Source organism: Carettochelys insculpta, chromosome 2, assembly GCF_033958435.1.
Source record: "Carettochelys insculpta isolate YL-2023 chromosome 2, ASM3395843v1, whole genome shotgun sequence".
NCBI classification, from domain to species: domain Eukaryota; kingdom Metazoa; phylum Chordata; order Testudines; family Carettochelyidae; genus Carettochelys; species Carettochelys insculpta.
The window spans coordinates 244748348-244770998 of NC_134138.1; the positions used below are offsets into that span (position 1 = coordinate 244748348).

General features: G+C 42.5%; 2 protein-coding genes across 4 annotated transcripts in view; one reads left to right on the top strand and one right to left on the bottom strand.

Moving 5' to 3' along the window:
- The window catches only part of PIP4K2A (phosphatidylinositol-5-phosphate 4-kinase type 2 alpha), a 196129-nt gene extending 184179 nt beyond the window's left edge, over positions 1–11950 (bottom strand). Inside the window, exon 1 of one of the 3 annotated variants that reach the window (XR_012644067.1) lies at positions 11622–11950. Coding sequence is in view for 2 of the 3 variants with exons in the window: in XM_074984868.1 (XP_074840969.1) it covers positions 11622–11762 (141 nt within the window). In the remaining variant the exon portion in view is untranslated. The remainder of the gene's footprint in view (positions 1–11621) is intronic. The other 2 variants (XM_074984868.1, XM_074984867.1) reach the window with 2 other exon arrangements.
- Positions 11951–12064: 114 nt separating this feature from the next.
- Positions 12065–22651, top strand: part of ARMC3 (armadillo repeat containing 3) — a 204011-nt gene continuing 193424 nt past the window's right edge. The window contains exons 1-2 of the mRNA XM_074984870.1: positions 12065–12178; positions 13145–13209. The gene's annotated coding sequence lies outside the window, so the exon portion shown is untranslated. The remainder of the gene's footprint in view (positions 12179–13144; positions 13210–22651) is intronic.

Genomic DNA, 22651 nt, shown 5'->3' on the forward strand with positions numbered 1-22651 from the left:
CCCCACGTGTAGCCATATTTTAGATTTAAAACCATACATTTCAGTGTGAACTCCCTACATCAGAAATTCTGAATTAAATACCATGCTTCTTCAGTCCCATGATTAACATGATTGTAAAAAAACAGATGTATAGTCGAAAAGGAGCCCTGTCTGGATGAGACACACGGCAGCGAACTGCATCAATTTCGAAGTGCCGCGGCCGCCTGCATGCTAATGAGGCGCTGAATATATATTTCAGGTATGGCTCGTCAGGTATAGTCCAGGTATAAAAACTGTTGGTAGCAATATCTATAATTAATATTGCTAAACCCTTTCTACGGTGAACAATTTTCCCAAGTTTCTTATAAAACTTGCCAAATTTTAACTATTTGGACTGAAGTTTTCCTCTGCTTGCTCTCTGAGAAATAAATTCAGCTGAAGGTAGGAAGTATTTGGAGAATAACTGAGCAAAAGGTGTAATTGGCTGAGCTAATTCCTCCAGAGGAACAGTTAGAAACTTATTTCTGATTCCTAACACTCCTCTCCTGCTGAATAAGCAGTTTTGTAAGATACTGGCAAAACATTTTGCTTCCCTCTACTCTTTGTTCCATGCGGAAGGTAATGGCCTACTTCTGCGACTATCTTCACCCTGCAAGAAATAGGTCTGTGGTACAGATCTAGCAGTTCTGGGTTCTAATCTTACTGATGACTCACCCAATGTACGAGTATTGTTTCACATCATGTAATTTGTTTTCAAAGTCTGCCTTTCTGAAAGGGACCTAGGAAATAACTGTCTTCTGTAATTTTTGTAGGAAAAAGAGAAACTCCAAAGTTAGGAAATGCCAGAACTAACATCACTTGTGAAACATTAATGCAGTCCCCTTATACAAGTGTTTGTGATGAAGTCTTTAATTACGTGACCACATACAATTTCTTGTACAGGACCCAAACGTCACTCAGTGCATCTGGATAGCGAATGTGGCACAATAACAAGAAAAGAACGGGCACTCGTGTGGCACAAGTAGAGGCCTGCATGAGTAGAAAATCTGTAACCACCTTCAATCCAAGAACAGGAAGCATAGTCCATGGATATAAAGCAGATATGCACCTATTTACAGGACTCAGCTTACAAGAGACTAGGACTTAAGATTCTTCTCAGTTGCAGGGCAGCTGCCTAAACAAGCCAGGCAAAGGGGCACAGGGCTGCCGCACAGAGCGCAGCCTCTACCTGCCAACTCCAGCATGAAGCTGCTGCAGCAGATCTGCCATACAATTCCTACATGATGGTGGGCAAGTCACTTAAGCCAAACTTTTTGTGGATTGTTACTAAGGTTATGTCTACAAAATAGCTGAAACTTGAAATAAGCTACGCAATTTGCACTATGCAAATTGCGTAGCTTATTTTGAGTCATTTTTTGAAAGAGGCTGTTTTGGCATGTGGTGCTGTCTAAACGGAGCCATGTGTCAAAACAGAGTGCTATTTTGAAGCATCCCTTACTCCTATGGCAATGAGGAGTACAGGGATGCCGAAATAGAGCACCTGTTATTCCGAAAAATATTTTGAAATGCTGGGCGCACTACATAGGTACCGGGAAGCTATTTCAGGATATCACAGTACCCCAAAATAGCTCTTGTTGTGTAGACGTAGCCTAGCAGCGTGTTACTCATTCTCTGGCTGCCCAAGCTGAGAGCCGGGATCTGATTTGCAGAAATAATGAGCACTTCTGTGCTTTGAATATATAATGTTATTTATCCTGAAAAAAAATCAGGTCCTAAGTCTCAACAGGGCATAGCCAGAATTAGAAGATTCTTTTGACCATAATCTCAAGTGCTTTATCTTCCCACACAAATATACTACCACACCTTCCCCACACATCGGAGTTGTGAGAATCAGTTAATATTTGTGAAGGACCCTGGTGTTACTGTAACAAATACAGGATCCACCTCTAAAAACCAACACTCTGCTAGCAGAGCCATGGATGCGCCTGGACCTGAGAGCTTGGGAGTGAAATGGCAGGCTGCCAGCTGTAAGGAAGTGTTGCTCCATGGAAGCTGGGGAGAAAGCCAGAGCCCAGCGGAGGCTAAGATTGAGCCCTGGGATGCCAGAGTTGCAGCCCCTCAGCAGCCAAGGGAAATTCAGTCCAGGGCTGGAGCCGCAGGAGCATGGGACAAACTGGAGCCCCAGAAGTGCAGAGCCGAGGCTGAAGCCCTGTGCAATGTGGCTGGGCAGAGCCCTCTTGCAGCCCCAGGGAGCCCAGGACCAGGGTTGGAGCTCCGCACACGGGGCCAGGCAAACCCTGCTCCAGCCCCAGGGAGCCCCAGGCCAGGGCTGGAGCCCCACATGTGGTGTGAACCAAAGCCCCATGGCAGCAGCAGAGGGGCTGAGGCCAGACCCAGAGCTCGGCTGAGATGAGGCCAGAGGCCCACAGCAGCACAATGCCAGATCCCCATGGCAGTCCTGCAGGAGCATGGCCCATAATAGCAGGGAGCCACACAGGAGGTGGGGAAGGAGGTTTGAGGGGAGCCGAAGCCTGAGCTTGGGGGCCCATTGCAGGGGACCTCCACTGGTCTGGCAAATTCTCTTGTTTGGCACCAGCCAGGTCCCAACCATGCTGGACCAGGTAGGTGCACACTGTACTGCAGAAAGGCCAATGCAGAAATTAATAAGCATATCTTCAGAGCACAGTTTGATTAATGTGCAGTAAATAAGTCCTAGAGGCTACACACTGAACAATGAGAAGATAAAAATATTGAATGACTTTCTCCACCCTACAGTTTGCACAAAAGGTGTTACCCAGAGTTCATTACATCAGGAATACAAATAAGGCATATATGGAGGACACATGAGAGAACTCTGGATCCATTTCCCCTCCCAGTCTCAGAAACACAAACAGGAAGCAGAAGCACCCAGGACCAGACAGTAAGCAAAACCAGAGCCTGTGCATGAGCAAGTAAAGGTAATCTTTTGTAAGCATGACTATACTGCTTACAAGTCTTTGTAACTTAACTACCCCAACTGAAACAAAACACTTAGCATTTCTGAACCAAACTAAAGAAAGACCAGAGAAGTGTTCTGGACACAGGTACTTGTGTCTTAAGGTAGCATGCCATGTTTTATTTTTGTCTTCTTGCCTCTCCATTTTTCAGTGGTTATAGGCCAAGTCACACTTGTGCAGGCAGCCCTGCAATATATAAGAGAAGTTCACAAGTAACTATTTTAAAATATAAACCAACCTGCAGCTGAATCCAGGCTTGGTTACTGCACCAAGCAAGACATGGATGATAGGCAACAGAAGAGACTGGGGAAGGAATACAGGGCAGAAGTCAGGGAAAAGTCACGATGCTGGAGCAGGGACCAGTAAGGCAAAGTAAAAGACTATTATCCAAAATTTACAACCCCATAAGAGGGGCGCAGACTCAGAGAATGACACCTGCAATGGACACAGGATAATGCAGGAAAATGAGTCAAAGACTGTCTGCAATGGGAAGCCACACTTCAGCAGGCTTCAGAAGGACAGCTAGATTAACTCTCACTACCTACAGCACTTCCATAAACTGATTTTTAGAAAGGGAAGGAGGGACCCACAGAAAAATTCTCAGACTATTAAAGAAAATTTAAGTGAAAACATGTTTCCAGAGACTCCAACTAACAATCTACAGACATTCTTTAAAAAATTTCTATTCCTTCAAGAACCTACACTGACGATCCATAAGGGACAAAACCAGGGATTTGTTCATTAACCCCTCATCCATTACAGTAGACCCTCAAGTTATGCAGAGGTTGTAGTCTCGCGCAACCTGCGCAAGTCAAATTTTGCATTACTTGGGGGAACCAGGAAACTGATGATGATAGCAGCGCTGGTCAGTTCCCTGTCTCCTGTGAGCAATCAGGAGCTAGAGCCCAGCTCTCAGCTCCTGGCTGCTCACAAGAAACAGAAAACTGAGCATTTCCCTGGTCCCCTGAATGGCAGGCAGCCCAGAGCCAGGCGCCAGCTCCCCACCACCCTGAGCTGTGTTAAACCAAGATATGCACAACTTCAGTGCGTGTATCTCAGGATTCTACCATACTATCCGATGAAACATACATAGCATACATAACTTATCCAACCTTAACTTTGCTCCTTCAAATCTAGTATCTAGTACAGGATGGAGACCATAATCTCTCAAGTGTGAGGCAGGGCTCAGATTTTGTTACTGAGTCACAGGCTGCATGACATATATTTATAAAACTAGATTTAAACAATAAAACCCATGTGCAGTTCTAGGTGCCAAATGAATTATATCTGCAATAAATTTACTGGAATACAGTAAAGTTAGGGAGGAGAAAATGTAATTGTTGCATTGTTAGAAGAACCATATAAGAGTTAATTTTAAACTACATGGCTGGCATAAAGTGAAGTCACAGTTTAAAAAAAAAGTACTGATAAGAATTTAAAAGTCAACATAAGGCTCACCAGCTCTTCCCCTTAAAGACCATAGGTTATCCCTAAAAGACAGGAGAAAGTCTAATGTTAATAACTGTGGCTAAATTCTTCAGGACTACTAACATTTTATTTACACACACACACACACACACACACACACACACACCCCTCAAGTTACATGGGGCTTGTGTTCCTACACCCCCACATAACTCAAATTTTTGCACAAGTCGAGGGGAGATGGGAACCTGGCTGCCTCCTGGTTCCTAGCTCCCCTGGACTTGCAGAAGCTGTGAAATTGACCAGCCCTGGGCTGTTCAGTTTCCTGGCTCCCAGAGTAGCAGGGAAACTGACCAGCCATTAGCTGACTCCCAGTTCCTCTCCCCTTGCAGAGCTGGGAAACTGACCAGGGCAGCAGCCTTGGTCAGTTTCCTGGCTCCAGCCAGTGGAAGGGAGCCAGGAACCAAGGGCAGCCTGGCTCTGGCTCCCCTCAGCTCCTTGGAGACAGGAAACTGACCAGGGCTACTGCAAGCAGTGGGAACTGGGAAACTGCTGGTCAGGGACAGCAGTTGAGAGTAAGGCTGCTGACCCTGCCAGGAGCAGTTTTCCTGCTCCTGTCAGGGCCTGCAGTCACTTCAACCCAAGACACAAGCTTGGTTGAGCATATCTCAGGGGTTTAGTGTAACCTTACAGCTTTGCTTGTTAAGTTTTTTTCCACAACTCTCCCATTAACCAGTCCGGAAACACTTCTACCGGCAATTTTATCCCCAGCCTGCAAGTAGCTCTTGCTGATAAACAAAATATAGATTACTCTAACATTAAGGCATCTAGCATAGAGTAACTCTATGCAAAAATAGCCTTCGAGCCAAAATACTAACAGATTTAGACACTTATATGGAGAATGGGGAGGGGAACACCAATTATATTGCATAAGACTAGCAGATTTACCCAGCATTGCTCCAGGACTTAACACTTGTTTTTTAAAACAACAAGGAAATGTACATATTTAAATTATTGTATTTTTTCAAAAATACAGTGTTATTGTTATGGAGTTAATTTTTATTTAGGGTTTCTTTAAAAAAAGGGATTGTTAAAGTTTTCCCTTTAATTTTTTGTAATTATTTTTAAAAATGGGAACTGTATCAAGTGCATATTTTTCTTCATCCCTATAAACCTAGTATTTACTATGTTTTAACAAAAAGGGCTATAGTCAATTTGGTTTCCACAAAATTTCCTTCTACTTTATAAACCTTAAGAATTGATTTAGCTATGGCAACACAGAGCACTACATCAGATTTCTACCTTCTATCTGTTTCCTGTAAGGTTTATTGAGAAGCAAGCCTATTCCAGATTAATCCTATATTTCTGGGTCATCTTGGTTCAACCTCTTTCAACATTCAGTCAGTTATGTTAATTTTTAGGACTGTAATTAATACAGCGATTGTCTCTTTTTTGTTGGTTTTAGGGAGAAGCAACCCCTTTCCAGGTACTCCCCATTTTCTAGCACAACCAAACGCTTATATTGCTTTAATTTATGATAAGTGGAAGCTGTATACTGAATTTGGTGGTCCTAATTCTTAACCTTTAGGAGGAGTTCTTGAACAGACAAACCGCAAAACATAATAGATTTAAAGAGCCACTTAAATGAATGGGAGGGATACAAACCCTCCTGCCTCACAGAAAAAAACAGAACCTTACAGATGAACCTTAAAATTCTCCTCTTCCATGAGCTGTTAATTTGCTACCATGCTACTTTGGGCCTTCTTCTACCTTCTCTACAACATCTGGTATTGCAACATCCCATTTCATAAACTCAAAATACTACAGACTGAAACAGCTTTCCCACTGAGCTACTTTAAAACTGATTTTGCTAGCTCTTCCTGTTTCACACTCAGTACGCATTATAATCTCTGTGCTATCAAAAATGTATGTGGGTTTTCTAATAAATTAACAACATGCATAGTTCCCCCTTTCATTAGCTCATGCTGGCTATCTCTACTGACTTATCAAACCCATCCCTGTTACTTTCAATTTTTTAAAACCTGTCACACAATAGTCAAGTTTCCAGGTCTGTATTTTCCTGGTGTCCCCCTGGGACATACAAGCCAAATTAAACACTTTACAAGTCTCTGATGGCACCCACAGCATAGTAAACTAGGTTTCTAGTAAAGGTTTTCCTGTCTTCTTTGCTATTTTCTTCGGTGTTTTGGATTTACTGTATCTGGGTGTGATGCCTGGTTGACTTTTTCTATAGTTCTAACTGCTTTATTAGCTGCTTTTTTACTTTCAGCCACTGGTGTAATCAACCGTGTTTTATTTCCTCCTGTCTCCCCTTGGAAAGTGCCTTTCCATAATGTATGCTTCTTTCCAAAATACTACAGACTTTATTCAAGTCTATCATTAATATATTTCAAATTTACATCAAAGTCCTTTAGCTTCTAGTTTTGTCATTTCCTTCTCTTGAGAAAGCTACAATTGCAGTTTTCAAAGAAACAGCATTTATTGCTGCTACATTCAGCTACACACTTGCTGGTACAGTTGAGATGCCTGGCCCCTCCCTCCTCTGATTAAATACTTCTTGAGTAATCTGCGGTGCAAATAGCTGGGGCCACAAGTCAAAACGCTGATCTAAATCATCAGGTGTTAAACAGTCTTCATTATTTCTTTAAACGCATAAGAAAAGATGAAGAGGGATCCCTCTATGCAAAACTGGATCAAAAAGAATTAGGTCAAGTAGTAAAATAGTTAGAAACCATGATGAACCATGACAGCAGCTGTACAGTAAACCTTCAGATTTACAGACCTTGATTTAGCAGACTTCAGGAACAACGGACGTCCCCCCTGTTGTTCCCGAAGTCCACTGGGGTCCATAAAAACATCTCCCTCCACCCCAAAAAATAAAAGTTAAGAGACCACTGCTGTGGCCTTGAGGAGCCACCACCTCCCCACACCAGAAATGGGGCACATACATAGGCAGACTGCAGAAATCAGGTGATATTTGCCCATCGTCCAGAAGTGCCTGCTCCATAACCATTCTTATCTTCATCAACTGGCTCTGCTATCTCCCTAGTTACCTACAGCTACCTATTCTTTCCTTCTAGGCTTCCAGGAATTTGGTTTTCTAGCAGGCAAGAAAGCCCGAGTGTTCTCAAAATTTCCTTTCACAGATTCAGATTAAACCTTGATGTTCCTAGCACTGGGAGATTTTTCAGAAAATACTGGGTTTTACCAGTTCAGAATGACAGGATTAAAAACATAAAAAGACAATGATGAAGAAGCTGCGGCAAGCACAGCTCCAGGAAAAAGAAAGCCTGCTTGATTTCTCTCTCCCCCCAAGGAGTGGGAATTCACAATTATAAGGCAATTTGACCCTTGTTAATAATTAAAAGCTCATCACTATGTACAAGTAGTATTTCAGAGCTCTTATTAATCCCACCTCACCCCCAGTTCACTACCCTCATTCAGTATGCTCCACACTGTGAACTTCCTTCTCCTTTCATTTCTTTTCTTGTCTCATTTGAACCTCAAATACAGGATGCAGTGACTGCTTCCCATATTCTCCCCTCTCTTTTCATCTTCCATTATACTTTCTGTATTGCAGACTCTCAAAATCTGGCATTATTCCTTTCCTTGTTTGTTGATGTACACACTTTGTATTAGAAAGCAGATCTAACCCAGACTGCTAACCCTTACTGTCAGTCTTATTTCCTCTAATGTAAACAATTCTATGCCTGGTTAATTAGTTTGATTACTATAACTATGAACTTTGCATTCTTTTAAATATTTTTATATCAGGACTCATTAATAGTCCAAGTCTTTCATATCTTCCAGTTTATTCTGTCACTAATTCTGAAGTATCACCAAACTCTGTCCTTGATGAATCCAGATATCCACCAGTTTCTTTCAATCCTCTTATGGAGCTGCCAAATGTACTACAGTGCCAAGATTATGACAAGTGCTGAAGACTGCTTTGTTGCTTTTCTTTCTCAGAATGAACCTGAAAGTTCCCTTAATTAAAGCTTATTTTGCCTTAATATTACCGAAGTTGAGAAGTCATTTACAAATTCTCCTTCCTTCATTGACGTAAAATGAAATAGGCTAGTGTGGATATAAATTCATTTTGTTCATGTTAATCTTCATAAGTGTATCCTTTTGTGACCAGATGATGGGAAGATTTGTATATCACACAATCGGCCTCAGAAACACTTCTGTCAAATAGAGAATCACACTTATAACAGTCAATTTCATGTAAAAAGTGTAAGCGTACTTTCTAAACCACTGATGTTTCACTTAAGCCCTTGTCAAGTTTTTAGTTTGTTATTTTCAGGTCAAAGAGCAGGGAGCAGTATATTACACTGAAGCATTCTGGATAAGGGGATACATACCCAGAAAAGCAGTCTTCACAGTGGAAAGAAGCTTTAAATCTTTTTTGCATTTCATAAGATAGTTCTATATTTTGTTCTAAAGTCCTACGCCATACATACCAACTTTATCTTACATGTTCTATGACTTCACTGAAATCCTCTGCTCCTCACTAGAGGCACAGTGCCCTGTATGCCATCTCACCTTTATATCTAGCTAGCTGACAGCACTCCTGCTTTCCTAAATCCCCAGAGCCCGTGAAACAAAGAGCACTGCCAGGAAGTGAACTGGTCATGCTCACAGTTATATTCTTCTACACATTTAAAATGTTCAAGAGATTTTGTTGACTTTTTGGGGGGTGGGGGAGGAGATCACTTAAAAATAGTACGTGAAGAATCTGACAGAACTACAGCAGGTGAGAAAGGATTCAACCTTCTTTCCGCAAGGTTGCAGTTTAGAGAAAAGATGATGTGATTAATGAAAAACCAACAAAAAGAGCACAACAAACAGACTAAGAAAGACACGTGGGACAGAATGAATTTTAAGAGATACTTAAAAAGGAAAAAAGAGGGGAAAAGAGAAAAAAATTGAGCAATATTTGCTAATCCATAAGTTATTTGTACTTAGCTTGTACTGTATTTCTCTAACAGACATGCAAAAGCTTTACGCTTGAATGAAACATGATTGAAACTGCTCTATAACCACATTTGATGTGTGTCATACCTGAAGTTGCCTAATTTGCTACTTACTTTACCATCAATGTGGAGATGAGAGACATATTTTAATCTTTTTTGTTTTGATTAGAAATAGTGACAAAAGGTAACAGATATTTGGCTCCTCCCTTACCTGTCCAGTATACAGGATGCCACCAAATACAACTGTCCTTCAGGAGATCTGCAATCTATTTTAAGACCAATATATTGTGTTATGTTAAGCAAGCCAAACAGCCTCCAGGAGTTAGTTACTTTATCTGTCTCCATGGAGATAATGATGCTTGCCCACCACTGTAAAGAAAGCTGAACCTACAGATTTTCTTTAAGAAATTTATCAATTTGTCAAGTCTGATACCTGGTGAATTCACCAATGATTAGACTGCTGACAGAACTACTGGATTTGGATGAACTTATTGCCTTTAAAATTTTGAGATAAAAGGATGAACTGGGAGGGTTGGAGGCAAGGAGAGTACCTTTAATGTTGTAATAAAATGTCTTTTTTCCCCCAGTTACCTCAAATTATATCTCCTTTTAGCTAATTGCAAGAATATTTAAGCATCAATTTTGTGCAACTGCATTAGTTGATAATATTATGTGATGGTACAAAGCTAACACTATCAATAAAAAAAACTACAATGTAACAGACCAAAAAGCTTTTGATTTTACTCCTCAATGTCTGGATTTATGTGATCTTTTGACGGTACATCATTTGCCTTCTGCATTAGCAAATCTGAGTCACATAATGCCCCATGCATGTGACATCTTCATTATTAGGGTCCCAATTTTAAACACACACAAACCACACTTAGTAGTTATACATCTAGCTACACTAAGTTCCTTGATAGCATGTAGTTATACCAGCCTATCACCTGCAGATAGACACAACACTTGGCAAATGTTGCTATTTTGCTGTTTTACCACTGCAAGAGCACACAAAAAACCCCACTTCAAACCCAACATAAAGGTACCACAACTCAAGCAGCTAAAAGCTTTTAATTGTTTTTATCACCATATGTGTACTGTTAATACATGTTCTCCTCTCACAATCAGATGTCGCTGGGAAGATAGAATAACCCAAATCATAATGAGAAGTGTTGTGACTTAAGAAATATCTCCTAAGTATTTTGAATACTACTTAACAAATGCCATCACTGAGTTAGACAGACACAAGCTACACCACACTCTCAAGATCAGCTGCACAGTCACCTTTCCTTATCTGGAGAAAGGTTTAATGCAGACATTAGACCTCAGTAGTCTCACGGTTTGACAATCATCACAGTTTCACAGTGGAGGAGGAATTGGAAGGACGGACTTGTACATAACTCATATGCACACAGATTGAGCTCTTCAGTGTCTAAGCTACCAGAAAGGAAACACTTTTCTCCCACCCGGCTACTGAAGCAGCAGGGCACAGCAAGCACAACATGCATGTACAAACAACGAGAAGTCCTGTGGCACCTCAGAGACCAACCGATATTTTGGAGCATAAGCTTTCCCGGGCAAAGACCCGCTTCGAAGCCCACGAAAGCTTATGTACCAAAATATCGGTCAGTCTCTAAAGTGCTACAGGTCTCCTCCTTGTTTTTGCAGATACAGACTAACTCGGCTTCCCCTCCGGTACTTGTCACCATGCACGCAGACCCGCAAACTTGTATGGCTCTGCCCAGACCCACTAGTCGGGTCTCAGGTTTCCTCCCCTGTGGGATCAGATTAACGCCGCACGCGTTCCGCTCCGCCAGCCGCTACCACCGATCCAGAGCCAGGGCGCTGCAAGCCAGCCCCGCTGCCCGACTTCCCCAGCTCGCTCGCGGGCTCCAACACTCGCAGGCGCGCTTCCGCGGCGGGGGCGGGAGGCTGCACGGGCTGCGGCTAGCGAGCCTCCCTCGCCTCCCTCCCCTCCTGTCTCCAGCAGCAGCTTCCCAGCTGCCGCCTGATGACACCCGCCGCGGCTCCGCCAACCGCCTCCGTCCCCAGCAGCGGCGGCAGAGCACGAGCCGATCCCGCCGCCGCCGCCACCGCGCTGCCCTGCGCCACAGCCGCTGCAGAGGGTGGCCGGGCAGCTCCATCGCCCGGAGCCCCCGCCGGAACCCCGACAGGCGCCCCCCCGCGGGCGGCTGGCTGAGGCCGGGAGGCGCCTGGCGCTTACCGAGTGGTTGACCCCCCACATGAGGACGCTGAGCAGCGGGTCGCTGGCCCGGAACAGCTTCACTTTTTGCGCCACGAAGTGCTTCTTCTTGGTCTTGGTCTTACTCGCCATGACGGACACGACGTTGGCGGGGGCAGCCATGGCGCGGCCGAGGGCAGCGGAGGGGCTGCTCAGCGCCCCGGGCCCAGGCGGGGGAGAGGCGGCTGGCGCGGCACGGGGGCGGCGGGCTGCCTGTCGCGGGGTGCCAGGCGCATCCTGGCCTGGCCGCCTGCGCCGCTCGCTGAACGGGCCCCGCCTCCTCCCTAGGGCTTCCTCCGCCTGCCGCGCTCTGCGTCTAGCCGCCCCGCCCCCGGGCGGGAACGACTCAGGGACCGCGTCAGATTCGGTCCCCCGCTTACCAATACGCATGCGTGACAGAGGCGAGCACGCGCGCTGCAGCCGCTGCCTGCCTTCAACCCTCAGACTCGGCTCCGGGACGCGGCAACGTTGAGGCGGAGGGGAAAACCCAGTTAGTGCCAGAGGGAGTCGGCTGGGGAAAGCCCCGGGCTGGCCGAGAGGTATCCGCGGGCTCCCGGTCACCGGGGAGGGGGGACTCGCAGGTCGCCCCTGCCTTTGCCCGCGCGCCGAGCGGCAGCCGGAGGGGAAGCGGGCAGGACAGGCGCAGGGTGCTGCGCGCCAGCGCACCCGGCTGTACGTCTTGTATAGAAGGGAAACCCCGTCAAATCGGGGCGGGGGGCGCAGGCCCCTGGGTCCGGCGCCTATGAACGGGGCTGGGTGGGCACCGCACCGCGGCTCCCGCAACCGGGGACTCACCCCCTTCGCAGGGCTTGGAGAAGTCCGTGGTAGCAGCTCCCCCCTCCCCCGACAGTGCCGCGGCCCCCTTGGAGCCTCACCGTAGCAAAACTGGACCGCACCTGGATGCGCGGAGCCGGACAGAAATGTGCGCTGCCTTTCTTGTTTTAAAGCACTGTCCTTTGTACGTGCGCAGGGGTTCGTTTAGCTGGGGGTGTGTTGGGGGAGGGTCCGCTGCTTCCCTCGCTCAATACAATGCTTGAAAAGGCTGCATCAGTGTACCGCAGGCAGCCTGTACGGCAGTATTTCAGGCACTCAGTAGTTGTAAGCCTGCTCAGCACCAAAGAGCTCAGAGGTTCAAGAAAACACCTCCCTCTATATGTAAATGAACAAGCACCACCTCGTTCCTAGTGTCAGTGAAACTGTAACAGTTATGAATTATGCAGTGCTTGCTCTACATTTATAGGTTTAGTTAAAACGCAAGGTTGTGTATAAATGTACATCAAGCACAACACAGTTCTTAGCACCCAGATCTGTTGGGCCACAGCATAGTCAAGTACCACACATTAATGTGGCCAACCATTAAAATGCTTTCTAAAGCCTCTCTCAACAATGTAGTCCCGTACTGAAGTCTCTTAATGGCAGTTGTGTCTGGCTGTTCAAATTGAGCTGACAGATGCTCTATCTCTGTTTTACATCACAGCAGCAACTTTTTTCCCTTCACCTCACAGATACATGCAGGACACAGCAGTCACCTATAATCATCTTGATATTTTTCTTACTGAGGTTCATTCTGGTGAGTAAACACTACCACTTCATTCTGTGTTCTTAAAGGTGTAAAGCATCATGCACTTTCCTTGACCAGCCCACACTGCAGCATCTTCAGTGATCCAACCAATGCTTGCATAACAATAGAAAAGTAGCCCTTTGCTGTCAGTGTATTCTGGCGAGGAGAGGTGGTCCAAAATAAGAATATGAGTGCTAATGCCCCACTGCAGTTTAGCAACACCCTTGGCTGTAAACCCATCCACTATGCCTTGCACATTGGCAAGAGTGGCAGTCCTGTGTATCAGGACATAATTAATGACCCTAAACACTGACATGACCATAGCCCTTACCCAAGTGGCTTTCCAATTCTAAAATGATTTTCCACTGACAGGTATCAGAGAGGTAGCCAAGTTAGTCTGCATCATCAAAAACAACAAGAAGTCCTGTGGCACCCTATAGAGTAACAGATGTTCTGGAGTATAAGCTCAGATGGAGCGAGTCTTTGCCCAGGAAAGCTTATGCTCCAAAATATATGTTAGTCTACAAGGTGCCACAGGACTTCTTGTTGTCACTGACAGGTAGGAATCTAACATTGCAAGCCACCAGGATGTGGTCACTCATTGTTCAGTAGTCACAGTATAGTAGGAGAATAGTTCTTTGCAGCTGTTGTTGGTCCTGATGCAGAAATTTAGACATTCAGGATCGAATGCATCTGATGAAGCGAGTCTTTGCCTACGAAAGCTTGTGCACCAAAATATCTGTTAGTCTATAAGGTGCGACAAGACTTGTTTTTAGGATTGGTGTAGTGGTTTCACAACCCTGGATAGCTCCTCCGTTTAAGATTTGGGAGGGGTCAGTGGCACCAGAAAGGAGGAGTCTCTTTGCCTGTAAGACACCTTCAGCATAGGCTTGGAGGAAGTCATTATTTTATCTTGTCTGTATCAGTCTTTGTTTCACTCTTCATCTAGCTCAGGACATTCTCTGTGGGAGCTTCTGGGCATTTATCTCTTCTCTCTGTTAACACTGTAATAATGACTGGCTGTCCCTGTCAATAGTGGTTAGGGTAGATTGAAACAGGAGCGGGGCAGTCATCTCACCCACCAAAGAGAAGCAGTTATTAACCATAACCAGTTAACCAACTTTTAAATATGACTTGTTCCCAGTGACATTCATTGCTAAATTGTGTTTAGCATCACACTGAAGCAAATTAGCATGTTTTCTAACATAGTTTTCCCCAGTGTGCGTATGGGCTAAAACAAGCTTTAGTTGTCATTAAGGATAATTGTGATGGATCAGTTAAAGACACTGTTTTGAAGAAGGGGGAAATCACAGAATTTTTAAGTGACTTAAGTGATTCTTTGCTTTGGCTACTGGAAGGTGATAGCTCCCCTTAAGATTTGTAATTATCTTCTGCAGCTGCAAAGCACAGAAGGCCCACAGAGTTTGCCTGGGCCAACTGGCATAGAGACCAACTTCAGCTGGAGCATGCTGATAAAATGTTTCATTCCTTTGTAATTGATTTGAACACATGTCACTTTTAACCAAGCTGTGATAATTTAAATCTTGCATGTAGTTCTAGAATCTCTTTGTGATTCTTAGACAATACATTATAAAATGCTAAAAACAAAGTGTATATTAAGAGTCTTCTAAAGAAAGGAAAATTAAACCTGCAAGCATGTGAAACGTTTCAATATTTTAAAATAAACTGCTTTAATAGAATAAGAAAAGATGTTGTGAAAATAAGGCGTATCTGTTCCCTTCACCCAAGAAATACAAAAAGAGAGGTATTCACTTTACTTTTAGGAAAGGCAGATACAAAATATGTGTAGCTGGTAATTTCCATATAGGCATTTCAGCATACAAACATTTTAGCATAAGCATAAATATTTTGCTTATGTTGAATACCTAGCATCTTTCTCAGATATATGTTTTTAAGTTACTGAATTCCCAGCATCCTACAGTACTGGAAGAAATTTCAAACAGACACAGAACGTGAATAAGCAGAACTTCAAAGGCCCTTGATTTAGACAGCAAAGTAATATTTTCTGAAGATCAAGATATTACAACTGATTTATAGAAAAATAGTATTAATAATGCTATAAGCATGCATGCTCTGAGGCTTCAACTTGAGCATGGCTAGGTTTTCTTTCAATAAGAACACCAGCTATCACTAGGAGTTAGGCTCACAACCTCTTTTGATAAATACAAAAAATAGAACATCCATTCTACTCCCAGCCTTGGAAACTTATCACAGTGATGGGGTAACCCTCTTGCCTATAATCATAAATGCGATCAAACCCATTGTAGGTTCTTTTTAGTTACTTCAACTTTCTATAAACAAACAAATAAAACGTCTTACAGTAGTCACTGTCTAGCAAAAGCATAGGCCTCCTTAGTTCAAGCAGGAAGTTAATTTCCCTAATTACTCCTTTTGTCTGGTCAGAATGAAGCTAGAAGGTAGCTAGCTATCTCCTTCTGCAACCCTCAGCTTCCTTTTTTATGACTTCCTCCACTTAGGCTGCATAGCTGTCGGTTCCAGCTCCTAGCAGCATAATAAGCCACAACTGCCCATGTTGCAGTTTGTACAGTCTGAAAGGTCTAACCTCCTCCTTTCTACCCCATTAAGTGTTTCTGGGTTCACAAGGAGTAGAGCCCAAATGCATAAAACTTCCACATGTAGAACTCATTGAGTAACCAGTGGGTTTGCAAAGTAGTATTCACTAACTAAAATACTAACCTTTTCCCTCCCATCTCCATGGAATGCCTCTGCAGCTGTTACATATTTTTGCTCTGGGTTGCATGGAGGCAGAGCCTCCCTTTAACCAGTTCACTCATTTATTTCCCTTAAATAGCTCTTGTACTTATGTTTTGTGCAAGGTATGAGTAGCTGGCTTTAAATTAATGTGTGAGATCAATCTATATATATTGTTTTTTACAGTGTCTCCTGGAAAATGCATGTAAATTGGAATTATACACTAGAAACATAGAGAAATTTATTTTTTCAATTTTAATTAAGGTAAAGTTACAATAAAACAACTTACAATAACAGCTTGGGAGGGGAGAGGTCAGTAGCTAGTACACTGGCCTTGTAATTCCAGGGTTGAGAGCTCAACCTTTGACGGGGCCTTTCCAGCATCTGGGGCAGGTTAGATTTTAAAATAATAATAATAATCTGCTAGGGATGGTGGTAGGTCCTGTTGTGAGTGTAGGGGACTGGACTCTGGGATCTCTCAAGGTCCTTTCTAGCTCTATGAGATATGTATATCTCTAAATTTCAATCACATGTCAATAAATTTCAATCACATAGGATCAGCCCTCCTCCTTTAATTATGCTAGAAAGGGTGAACAAATATCTATTCTTCATTTCTGTTTCGTTGTTATGTATGTACTTGGTGAGGAAGCTTTTCTAGTACAAGTATTTTATTATCCTATAATTCCATAGGAGGAGAAAGTTACATATTTCAAATAATATCCACTACAACATCTAGCTTCAAACAGTTAAAAAGAAATTAATTCATTATTTGGTTTAAAATGTAGATACGTTACTGGAGCATGAAGTAAGCAGGTATGAGGAGCTGTGTGTGAATAAGAATGTTTCATCTCAATAAGTTTATCTATAATTCATTTTTATTTTTATCCTTTGGTCTTGCAGATGTTTAGACTCATACCACTTTTTTCGCCTTGTAATTCATGTCACATCATTGAATTATTTGGGTCAGAGTTACTTTTGTGTGTGTCCAGAAGTTTGTTTCTGTTAGAAAGATGTCCTTTTTCATGTGTCAAAAATATTTAGGCTAGTCTCCTGGATTTGACTTTAGCAACCTTTAAAACATACAGAGATATTTTCATAAACAGATTGGAAAAATAAAATGTATTATTAACTTGCTTTACTTGTGTATTTTATGAGACAATTTCTCTTTGGTGGTGATCTAGTCTACTTTGGTAAAAATAGCTTTTCAATTAATTCCCTTACTTTTTCATTAGTTATAAGATTTTGGGAGAGATTTTCCCTCCTACCATCACACTTGTACATCCCATGCAAGTCCTGGGTACAGGAGCCAGTAGTGAAACTCTCATAACATGCCATTATGTGAGTCACTGCTGAGCTGCCCAGAGGCAGCCCTGGAGGTGTGTGTGGAGAGGGTGGGGGGTGCTGTAGCTTCGTGTGTTCTACTTAACACCCTGGGGCTATTGCAGACCTCTAAGTGGTCTCAGGTGTTATGCTTTACCTGTGATATCATGATGGAGTGTTTTAGTGCAGGGGAGAGATAGCTCAGTGGTTAGGGCATTGGCCTTGTAAACCCTGAGCAGTGAGCTCAGTTCTTGAGGGGGCGCTTCAGTGGTATGAGGCATCATAGATTTAAAAAAAAATCCGTGAGGGAGGGTTATAGGTCCTGCTGTGAGTCCAAGGAACTGGACTTGATGACCTCTTAAGAGCCCTTCCAGCTCTATGAAATATGTGTAATAGAATTTAATCTCATTCAGTATTACAAAATTTACCTTTCTTTATCGTTGCTTCTGAAGGAATCAACACGTCACTAGCATGAATGACTTTAGCATCCGGACACTTGTGTGTCAAGGATGTTTTGGGAATAGAGAGCTAGATTCTGAAAGGAAACTTGAGTTCAGCATTGCCACACCTGGCTTAGATGTCTTGTCACCTAATGGGATTGGCAGCTATTAGTTAGGTGCCTGGGCCCCTATACGCATGTGGAGAATTAGGCATCTCAGACTGGGGTTCACAAAAGCCAAGCAGGTGAATGGGGAGTCACCTGTGCTATCCAACGTAGAACTCTGTAGTGTAGACACAGTTTATCTAATCTAAAGCAGAGATTTAAATACTAATTATCAGTATTATGAAGCATCCCTTGAATGCTTCTGTGATATTAATGTCTCACAACACCATATACATTTTTGTCTACTATAATAAGTTTAATGTGCAGTGTTCAGTAAATTACCATATGTTTCTCTCAAGGATATTTTGCAATAATTACTCTATGGCTGTGTTTACACTACAGCATTCTGTTGACAGAAGTCACTGGTGACAGATATTTCTCAACAAAACCTCTTTTGACAGAATGCGTCCACACCTAATAGGGGCTCCCTCTGTTGACGCTCTCTGTCGACAGAGAGCAGTCAGACTGTCCATCCCTTTGTTGACAGAACAGCCAGTCGGAAGCTCTGCAAACAGGGCTGCCCAGCGAACTGGAGGCCCTCTCTGCTGACAGAGGGCCCCCTGGATTATCTACACTATTTTTTTGTTGACAGAATCTGTCAACAGGAGCACTGTGCCTTGTTTGGTCACAACAGAAGTCTGCCAGGAAAAATGCTGCCTTCTGCCAACTGATACTCAATAGAACACATTTGTAGCCTGGAAGCTCCCTGGTTTTGTCAACAGAACTTGTAAATTGCTTGAAAGGAATGATTCACTTTGTTCCACTGTAAGTACTTTAGAACTAAGCTTATGCTAAAGCACTTTGAAGGTGAATCTATACTAAAGGTTTCCTGTTCTGGAAGCTCTCTTACTGAGCCAATGTGCATCACAGCCCCCATCTTCATTGTCTTGAATTGAGTAGCCCAAGAAGTAAGTCGTTTTAAAGCAATCTTTTAAAAGCATTAAACATTAGTAAAAAAAAATTAATTCACTTGCTCCAGTTTGCAAAAATTAAGCATTCATTGTTTAAAACTGTGTTCTTCAGCCTTGGCTTGTTTTTAAACAAAAGAAGTTAGGTTTAACATGTTCAACTCCAACTAAATCTCTCGTTTAAACCAATGTGTTTCAGCTATCCTTCCACTGGTGATCCCCTACGTATCTTTCAGCTCCTGCTCTCATGTCTTACATTTTAAATATTTGTACTGTTTGCCCAACGTATGTCTTAGAGTTTATATCCGGTTTTACTTTCATTTTCAAAGTGCTAAGCACATTTATAGCACTAGATAAGTGATTATAATAATTATTAATACTAACAAAATGACAGCACTTTATTTAGTGCAGGGGAAATTAGAGGGGGAAAGGATAACTGGTCAGAGAGCACAGAGAATCAGCATGATAGAGTTAAAGCAAAAGAACAGACATACTGGGTGCGTTTACGCTTGCATTCCTTTTTTTTTGAAATAGATATGCAAATGAGGTAAACAGAAAATGCAAATGAGGCATAAATTTGCATATGTGGCGCCTCATTTGCATGTTCTAATTTCCAAAGAGCTTCTTCCGAAAGAAGAAAGCCAGTGTAGATGCTACTCTTTCGAAAGTAAACCCCATCTTCGAAAGAATCCCTCTTCCCTTTATTTAATGGGAACAAGGATTCTTTCAAAGATGGGGTTTACTTTCGAAAGAGCAGTGTCCACCCTGGCTTTCTTCTTTTGCAAGCTCTTTCAAAATTAGAATATGCAAATGAGATGCCAAATAGGCAAATATACACCTCGTTTGCCTTTTTGATTTGCCATTTGCATACCTCTTTCAAAAGAGGCATGCGGGTGTAGACGCACCCACTGTGTCAGATCAAGGGTCCATCTAGCCCCATATCCTGTCTTCTGACAATGGCCAATGTTTGGTGCCCCAGAGGGAGTGAACAGAACAGGTGATTGTTAAAAGATCCATCTCCAGTTGCCCGTCCCCAGCTTTTGGCAAACGTGGTAGAGGCATGGTAGAGACATCATCCCTGCCCATCCTGGCTATTAGACGTTGGTAGGCCTATCCTCCATGAAAAAGGGACTGTGTTTTCCAGTTCACACTAAATATCACCATGCAATGCTCCAGTTGCATGTATGTACTGGTATCTGGTGTGCTACACACTCGTATTGCTATACAATTAGAAATATATGTGCATATACCACATATACATTTCTATTGCCTAGACTTCTTTATTTCTAAGAAAAAAATTCTTCAAACCCATCCAACGCATCAATCCTTATTAAGAACAGTCATTTCTGAATGGCCAAAGCAAAAAAAAGAAGTATCTTTAAATGGACAAACCCAAATGTACAATTTTCTCTTCTAGATAATAAGAATATTGCCAAATGGAATAACCTGTTTAATTTTAAACTTAGATGAAGGATTTATAAAGCAACATAATGCTATGATTTATCTTATGACCTCTTAGAATTATTAGTATAATTGATATGTAATTTGTCTAACAAATAGCTTGCTTGAAAAGCACCTGATGCATATTGAGACCTACTTTATATAAATAGCTTACATGATGCATCTGTAAAAGCCTGTTTTTTTTATTTTGCTACAAACAGCCCTTCCTGTGGCTAAGCAAGTGACAGTGTGTGTTGAAAAGAGATTAAGTCAGAGTATACAATTATCTATGCAATTTCATATTGGGATGAGAGGAGTTCTCTTTTTATCATAAAACACCAGCAGCTTTGGGGCCATATCTTCCTTTGGTGTAAAGTGTGATAGTTCTATTAAAGTCACTGCAGAAACAGTTATTTACATCAGTAGAGGATCTAGTTCATTATTTCTAACATAATAGGCATAGACATTGATTAATAAATTCATAAAAGTGTACGCAATCAATATAGGTCTGAACCTGGAGCCTTTTTAGGCACATAACTCTTTTTGAAATCAATGTCAGTTTTGCATGCCGGAGGACTGCGGAAACATTAACCGAAATGTGATGTAAAAGAACAGTCATATTTAGCTGTACACACTTCTTGTACTTCTGCTGTTTCTATCTTTGCAGCTGAAGTTGTTACTAACACTTCCTCTGTAAGTGAGACTAGTAGGTCAGCTGTCAAAGTTTGCAAACTGCAGCGGAAGTACATTCTCGTTGTTACAGAAATTGCAGCACCAAAGCATGTAACAATCCTGCAGTGTCATTTGATGCACAGTCCTGCAATACCTGAGCCAGAGCTCAAGTACTAAATGGGAGAAGAAATGATAAGAGAGGCAAGATGTTTCATTCTGCTTTGTGACAGGGAAGAGGGAAAATGTCCATTCTGCTGAAAGATTGCAGATCAGAGCTATATATTCATACTGTCGTGGTCAGTTTCTTGCGGGAAGAATAAGGCTGCAAAGCAGGCCTAGTGAATACTGTGGTGTCACCTCTTCCAATTTCGATTCAAGAAAGCTTCCATTAACTTAAATGCCACAACATGACATTTTTTGTGACCTGATCTTTTTGATTGTTAAATATTCTCAATAGAAAGTTTTAGTTATGTTTATATAGGGCAGAGAGTCCAGTTTATTTTCTACTTGGCAAGCTGCATGGCCTCTTCAATTTAATTGAGCTTGCAGGGAGACACCAATTATTTTAAAAAACAGCCCCAGTCATTTGCTGCTCATATACATGTGCGCACGTACACACACATGTACACACACACACACAAATATCCACATGAGAAAAAGAAAGAAAGAAATGTATTTTCTTCCCTTTTTTACACTGACTTTGTGACAAGGAAATTACACTGCAGGTTTACAAATTTTATAGGCCGGAAAGAGGAAGATCAGCCAAAACACAGGATTAAACTATTTTAAAATAACATCATTATCTCCTATGGCCAATCCAAAAAACTGCTGCTCCAACAGCAAAATTCCAGGTACTGTTCCATCACAGTAACCTATGCTCGCTAGCAGATATGTCAAGTTTTGTTCCTCTCCTTTTTCACAAATGGGAACAAAGAAATAGCTCAAATTAACTCATGTTTCATTATTTTACCCACTTGCTTTTTCATCCAACGCAGGAATCTTTCCCTGGCAGTCACCAGCATTCTTCTGTCTCTGTCCACAATCTTGTGCACTGGTGGAAGGCAGCATGGAATGAATATTTGAAGGAAACTACATACACTTCTCAGGGCATTATAAAGGCAAAAAAGATTAAAAAAAAAAAAAAAAGCAAGAACCATTTTGCTACAGATCCTCCACTTCTGTCTGTTACTCTCCCAGTTTGACCCATCCCCTCTCTCTTCTTTCTTCTTCTTACTCCACATTTCTTTTAGCTTCTAGTCTGCCTCTAATCTGGACCATATTTGTTTATCAGTATTGGAAATATGGGAATTATTTGAGCCTTTTCATCAGTTTCTCTCTTGTGTTTTTCTTCTTTTCTACTCTCAGTCATGCAACCCTGCTTTGAGGAACAGGGCAAACCACAAATTAGCTTGTCCTGTGTTTTACTAACTCAAGACGCCTACAATGAAAACACATGGCCAGAGCCAGTCACTATTTTTAATACATGGTGGTCTGCCAAACCCTGCCCACAAGCCTCCAGGACACCTATTTTTGTGTCCTCTCTTACCCATAATCTGTCTCTCCTGGAAGTTACCAACCTCTCAACATTCTCAGATCAATGTTGCTTGCATTATCGGCTTCAGGGTCTGATGTATGAGTGAGCCTCACCAGAAGCCCTTGTGTCAACATGCAGTCAGAAAGCCAGATGTCCTATTTTTAAAGGGACAGTCCTGTATTTAAGGCCTCCTGCAGGTGTCCTCCTTTTTTTCAAATGGGCAAATTGTCCCATGTTTTC